At 37.4% G+C, this 7571-nt stretch overlaps 1 protein-coding gene across 1 annotated transcript; it reads right to left on the reverse strand.

Moving 5' to 3' along the window:
* Positions 1–1079: 1079 nt before the first annotated feature.
* Positions 1080–6374, reverse strand: LOC141436090 (uncharacterized). Its single transcript, XM_074098941.1, has 3 exons — positions 6197–6374; positions 2436–2517; positions 1080–2157 (listed from the first exon to the last, which is right to left on the reverse strand). Exons 1-3 carry the CDS (start codon positions 6215–6217, stop codon positions 1274–1276), a joined length of 987 nt encoding a protein of 328 aa, XP_073955042.1. The 5' UTR covers positions 6218–6374; the 3' UTR covers positions 1080–1273.
* Between the last annotated feature and the right edge of the window lie 1197 nt (positions 6375–7571).

Raw genomic sequence — 7571 nt, forward strand, 5'->3', positions numbered from 1 at the left:
GAACTTAGTAATTATGTTTATTTTTACAAGGTTTTATTAAACTTGCGACGTTTATATTCGTAAGTTTATATTATGGTTTTAAAAATTGTAAACCATTTTTGGACTACCTCCTAATATCTGATTGAGCTGAAATTGGCATGCTTATGTAAATCCGGTGACAATACAACAATTTGTTAGTGAAATTCTTGTGATCGGGCTGAGATCGTTTCCGCAGGACGGAACTCTTCAACGGTTGATGGCATCGACTTAAAACTTGGTACGGATATGAAAGTAGAGCCAACAAAAAGTACGATTAATAGAAAAAGCTTGTATTAGAAATGAAAATTTTGACAAAAATTCTTATCTGTGATGATTTCTCAAGCAATTTTTTTTTAAGTTAAGTTCACTACGAATGCTTTCTGCCCGCGACTCCGTCGGCAATGAATTTATTTTTTTATCGCGTGAAACGTTAATTTCCAGCATAAAAGTAGCGTATGTCTTTTCTAGGGTTTAAAAATGTCTACATATCGAATTTCATCAAAATCAGCCAAGTGAATGAACGTGAAAAAAAGACCAACAAAAAAGACAGAAATTATAATATAGATTGTTGCGCGCGGCTTTGTTTGCATAGGAAGATTGCACCTTTTTTTTTATTCGAATGGACGGCAAACGAGCAAGTGGGTCTCCTGATGGTAAGAGATCACCACCGCTCATAAACATCTGCAACACCAGGGGTATTGCAGACGCGTTGCCAACCTAGAGGCCTAAGATGGGATACCTCACGTGCCAGAAATTTCACCGGCTGTCTTACTCTCCACGCCGAAACACCACAGTGCAAGCACTGCTGCTTCACGGCAGGATTAGCAAGCAAGATGGTGGTAGCAATCCGGGCGGACCTTGCACAAGGTCCTGCCACCTGCAACCTTTGGCACCTTTGGTACTCTTTAAGAAACCCTACTATGTAACGATTATATAAAGTAGTATAATTTTATAAAGCTAGTGGGGTAGTCTAGTGGGGTAGTTGATGGACGATAAGAGACCATCGTCAGCGAGTAAGATAGTCATTGCGATCCGGACGGACCTTATACAAACTCCAATACTTATTGTATAACATTTTTATTCACTAGGAACTAAGTATCACTTTGACTCCAAAATAAAAACAAAAATAACTAAAAAAAAAATTGAATTCATAATATCTACATTATTACTGATCTCAAGTTATAGATTAAATGACGACAAAATTACAGTCAGAAAACTATATGACTTGCAAAATGTTGGCCCAAAATAGTTGTTTTTAAAACCTCATTTGATTTTTATCTCTATCTTCATTCAGAGGGGTATGAGATATATCTATTATCTTGCTCAGCGTTTTATGTTTGTCGGTATCGTATCTAAACAATTTTTTAACGAGCGGGGACAGTTTTCCCTTTTCCTTTAATTTTCTCAATTTTGCCTTCACTTCACGTAATATATCTTTCTTTAGAGGAACAATCCTTACCATGTTTTTCAGAGTTTTTGGCAGCTCTTTTTCTTTTGCTATATTTTTAGTCTCGGTCTTTTTTAAAATAAAAGCATTTGTTGGGTGCTGGTTTCTATAAGAATTTAGATTGCTCTTCTTCCAGAAATTTATCCGCGTTTTGGGGCCATTACTCATTGGCCATCTGTTGGCAAAGTATCTGTAGTCGTTTGAATCTTTCCATGTATCAATAACATTAGTTTCTGTGTCTTCTACCACATAAAATCGTGGTGCGTATTGTTTGTATGTAATTGAACGTCGAGTTTTGTTTTTTTTCGTACCATCTTCATCGGGAGAAATGTCTCCTGAATTTCCGGTTGTAGTCTGAATTGGTAATGATGTTGTTTTGTTTTTTGTAGCGGTTGAGGCTAATGGAGATAAAACGAAAGGGTACGGAGCTAAGATTTGAGGAGGTAACGCCATGAATGGCCTTCTGTCATCAAATCGGTAAACTGGAGGTGGCATGAATTGAATATCCAAGCGAATTGGTGGCATGTACTGTGGTGGCTGGTACTGTAGATTGAAGTCATTTGATTCAAACGGCATACCACCAACAGGGTAACTCGGTACGGAATAATCCGGAGGGAATGGTGGTATTGCTTCAAATTTTGGTGACTCTGCAGTGAGGTTTTTCATTAATTTTTCATTGTTTACGAATGATACTGTAACAAAATTCCAGATTAAGGTCTGTTTATATTTTTTATGCAGATGTCTAATAAATTCGAGACCATAGGACTATAAAGGATTACGGGGAATACCACCAATGTGACAAAAAGGTGATATCGTCAAAGTGGGGGACAGAAACTGGGTCCTTACTATCCAGAACAGGAAGAAATGGGACACCTGAAGGAGGCCTACATCAACTTACTGGTTGATTATGGCAAGAAAAGACACGTTTATTCTAAAAGTAACATATTATAATGTCTGTTATAAGGCTTACCGGGTATGTAAGGTAGTTGTTGCACGAAGTTCTGCAATCCCTCTGAGAGGCTTATGCAGGTTAGGCATAGTAAAACTGATATCTGAAATCAAAGAGATGAAAAGCGTAAGGCACTACTTATCCAAACGTAATATTTATAAATGCAAAAGTGTGTTTTTGTATGTTTGTCCGTCTTTCACGTCGAAACGGAGCTACGGATCGACGTGATTTTTGGCATAGAGATAGTTTATGGGCCAGAGAGTGACATAGGCACTTTTTATTTCGGAAAAAATTACAGTTCCCTGGGAACAGCGCGCGATAACCGAATTCCATGCGGGCGAAGCCGCGAGCAAAAGCTAGTTGTTATATAAACGTGAAATAAGGTGAGTTGGAGCCTAAAGCTCCTCGAATGGAGACCACGGATCGGCAAGCGCAGCGTAGGACGTCCACCAACGAGATGGACGGATGAGCTGGTCAAAGCCAAGATTCAGAATTTGTTGTTCACGGGAAGTACCCTGTAGGTTTTAATTCCCTTGCGAGTTTCGAAAATTTGCTGAAATTTACAGCATAAACGGCTGCATCTTTTGATTGCGTTGACAGACAGACAGACGGACAAAAAGTGATCCTATAAGGGTTCCGTTTTTACCTTTTGAGGTACGGAACCCTAAAAAAGGCAGTCACTTCAAATTTTATAGAAAAAGATCGTGAATCTATCATGTCACTGAACCTCAAAGTTCGCCGCTTTATGTCCGACCATCCACATGCCAACACATCACACCTTGAATATGATTCGATTTGCGATGGAGTCCTCGGGTGCTTCACCATCCATTCTACTTCACCGCATGTTTGTGACGTCCCTGGCTTAGCAACCATGTAAAAGTAATCGTATCGTTTTGCAGGTGGTAGGACCTTGTGCGAGGTCCGCCCGGATTGCTACCACCATCTTGCTGGCTAATCCTGCCGTGAAGCAGCAGTGCTTGCACTGTTGTGTTTCGGCGTGGAGAGTAAGACAGCCGGTGAAATTACTGGCACTTGAGGTATCCCATCTTAGGCCTCTAGGTTGGCAACTCATCTGCAATTCCCCTGGTTTGCAGATGTTTATGGGCGGTGGTGATCTCTTACCATCAGGAGACCCATTTGCTCGTTTTCCATCCAGTCGTATAAAAAAAAAATCTCAACCCGAGAAATACTTGTTATTGAATAGTACCAGTGGCCATTGTGATCTTTCTCATCAATTTCAATCCACCAACTGGTGATTTCTAAGATGTAATAGACAAGTACTTCTTAATACCTAAATCATCATTAGTGTCCCTACAATATTTAAATAAAGAGTTTCCTGAGATTATCCTGAGATCATCAGATTCCGACTTGTGGACAATGGAACTACATACCTCTAAAGTGACCCTTTCGAACAAGAAAAAGATTTCTTAACTGGTCTAGTCGAACTTATAACAGCCCTCTATTTGCGTCGGGGGTTAAAAATACAAGTTAACACAAGCAGGATGTACCCCGATCAGAAGTTTTAATTTCTAGGCTCTGAACGTGGGATGATTTGATTTAAATGATTTGAGTTATCATAACCATTCAGTGATTATTGTTTTGCAAGATTACGTTTGGCTATTCATAGATGATCTAGCGGATATAGAACATATAGAATAGTAAAAGTCAATGCAATGACTAACCAAATATTATTTAAGACTTGTTTTGTCTTTTTCAATTCCTAATTGTGACCAGCCAAACATTCCATGTAATAGGTCCCGACCGATGAACTCTGATTTCCTTAACAGAGATTCTGGATTACTAAACTCCTTTTTTTTATTGTTCCGTAGCCACAATGGCAAAAACGGAACCCTTATGCCCTATCGTCATGTGTGTCTGTCTGTCCGTCCGTTGGTCTGTTCGTCCGCGGCTTTGCTCCGAGCCTATCAATGCTAGAAAGTTGTAATTTAGCACGGATACGTGTAGCAACTATGCAGACAAAATTTTCATTAAAATGTACAAACTATTGGTTTGAAATTAAAAAAAAATCAAGATGATTTTAAAAGACCTATCCAAATCCAACGATACCTCACACCATACGGTTGGATGAGAAAAAAAACACCCCCACTTTACGTCTAGGGGAGGTACCTACCCTAAAAAAATTTTTTTTTTCTAAAATATTTTGTATCATTTTGTCGCATAGTTGCTACATATATCCGTGCAAAATTACAACTTTCTAGCATTGATAGTCTCTGAGCAAAGCCGCGGACGGACAGATAGACAGACATGGCGAAACTAAAGGGTTCCGTTTTTGCCATTTTGGCTACGGAACCCTAAAAAGTTTTCAAATTACTAGTCTGCTAATTTTAAAACTATGAGATTTGGGGCATGTTTCACCACTCACTGCTGAATTTTATGCGACAGATATATGTGATGCTGTTCTCTGTTTATTCGTTCAAAATCATCATATTGATCGGTTCATATTGATCATTTAGAGCGTATTAAAAGTATTTTCCTAAAGCCACTCTGCTACTAAACTGGTAAACATTTTGATAATTCATTACTATCTTCAAAATGTTTTAATTTCCTTTCACTCAAAAAGACGTCTTTATCTAGATTCGATTATTTTTTTCAAAATCTTAAATAATGAAATTAGGTGCCCAGATCTCTTATTAGTACATTACTGTAGAGGCCGGGAAGTAGGGGGTTGCCGGCCAAGCAGATTAAGTAGACGGCCAAGCGTAGCGAGGCCGGATAGGAATGCGAGGCCGGCAACCCCGCGTTCCGGCCGAGGCTTGTAGTGAGCTTTTCTGAAACATGACATGGAAGTTTCGTGGCCTGGAACTAGGCGATTGCTGGCTGAGTATGAGTATTAAACGAACGTCCGTTTAATACTCATACTCAGCCAGCAATTGCTATTCCAGCCGAGACTAATATACATTTTGAAAATGAATGGTGAATTATTCTGAAATAGAATAAACTTTTTCTCAAAATATATTATAACATTTAATTTTATTCCAATGTTTTTCTTATGCTTTCCCGCCTTTCTTTCATTTAAAATAAACTGCAGGTGTATTTTTCCACCGAAAACACCACAAGCTGTTTCAGACCCAATAAAAAAAGTCCGGAGTTCCAACAAAATATCTGATACTGGCCATTATACTTGGCTCGACTTTTGCCAAAAATTCCATGGCCTTTTTAATTTTTAATTTTTTTTGAGACTGATTGCATATTTATATAAATGAATCAACGAAATGTATGTAAGCGCAAAACTTTCGAACGACGCCCCTAAATTAGGTAATTTGTTTTGGTGTTTCTTATTGTCAGGACAAGGTTTGTGCGAAACAAGTAAAAAAAAGAACGGGGGCGAAACCGCGGGCATCAGCTAGTGGTCTATAATAATCAAAGACCTAATTAAAAAAGAGAATAAACAAACCGTCGTACAAAGTTTAAGAATAAAATTACCTAAAAAAATGGAATCCGAACAAAATACTGTAGAAAACGTGCGTCAAGTCTTGATAGAGACGATTTACATAAAACGCAGTGAAATTTCATAAACAGCCAAACCTAGTAAAACGATAATAAAAAATAGTAAATTTGGCTAAAATAAAACGACGATTCAAGTAATAATTTTACCTGCACAAGTTCACGAATAAAATAATAAAAAAAAACATATCTGTCACAAACAAAATAAAAATACTCAATTAAAAAAAAGATACTTTAACTGTTCTAAATACCTAGTCTACTCTGGTGATCCAGTCCAGTTAGGGTATATTTATTTCAAAGGTCAAAAAGAGTCTCACCCATTTTGTTGAATGTTTCATAATTAACCACCAACAACGTTTGACACAAGAGCAGCGTATTTTTCTAAATAAAACTAAATATTTTTAAAAAACCCATATGGGTTCAGCACTGGGTTTTTAATCATTTATCACACACTAAAATACCGATTAGACAGCTTAAACAACTGACTAACGTGAAATCTGCTCGCAAATGAATATCGACCGCAGATTACGTTATCAATCGACACAATGATGTTTACAAAATCTGTGTGGTATTCGTCAAAAATAAGACATTTTTTGGGTTCAGTACCTACAAAATACCAGCGGCAAGAAGAGTTTCTGATCTGAACCATTCAGGTTTTGGTGGGAGCTGAAAAAATGCATGTATGGTTTTAAAGGTATCTAGTGCCATCTATCGGTAAATTTTGGAACAAATTCGTTTTTTTTACAAATAACTTTAAAAGTAGATATTGTAAAACCATAAATAATACCATCGTTACAGGCCCTCTCATTTATCAATTATAATAGATATCTATTATACTGTACTACGGTACCTACCTATAGGGCACGAGCTTTTTCATTCTAAGAGGAGACCTGCACCCTGCAGTTAGACATAATTCGTTCACATGCATTGCAGTGTTGATGATAGCACGCTGTAAAATAACTTTAAATTATAAAAATATATTTGCGATTCTGAAAAAAAAAACGTTATGGGAACTAAATATGTATTTACTTATGTATGTATGTATGTAAACTCTTTATTGTACAAAATAAGTAAACAAACACAGATGACAAACAATGAAATATATGTACAAAGGCGAACTTATCCCTTTAAGGGATCTCTACCAGACAACCTTTGAGTGGATGAGAGGAGCATTCAGTCAGGGACAGACAAAAAAGTGAGTTTAAAAATTAAAATAGATAGTGGAAGCTACAATACATTGCTTTAAATAATATAATTCACAAATCTATAAAAGAATCCTAACATAAAAATACACCTACTGTATACAAATATACAAACAGAATAAGAATAATACGTACCAATACAATAAGCAAAAATAATAATATGAACAGTTTTTAAGGATAAAAACTATCTTTTACCCTTCACAGGATCTCATACTATCTGATTCCGAGTAATTACAGTGAGACTGTGAGAGACAGAGAGATACATAGCGGAGACCGTGGTGAGTTGTGACACAGGAGAGAAGTGACAACGTCGATTTTTTGGAACTTATTAACTGGTAACGAGGTCGCAATAGCGCGCGTTTTTTAGTTCAAGTCTCGAGCGATTAGGTACAGACAGTTAATAAGTTCCCAAAAATCGACGATGTCACTACTCTCGCTTCTGTCACAACTCACCTCGGTCTCCCCTACACGATAATCCTCCAACGGTTTC

This window comes from Choristoneura fumiferana, chromosome 16, assembly GCF_025370935.1.
Source record: "Choristoneura fumiferana chromosome 16, NRCan_CFum_1, whole genome shotgun sequence".
NCBI lineage: Eukaryota > Metazoa > Arthropoda > Insecta > Lepidoptera > Tortricidae > Choristoneura > Choristoneura fumiferana.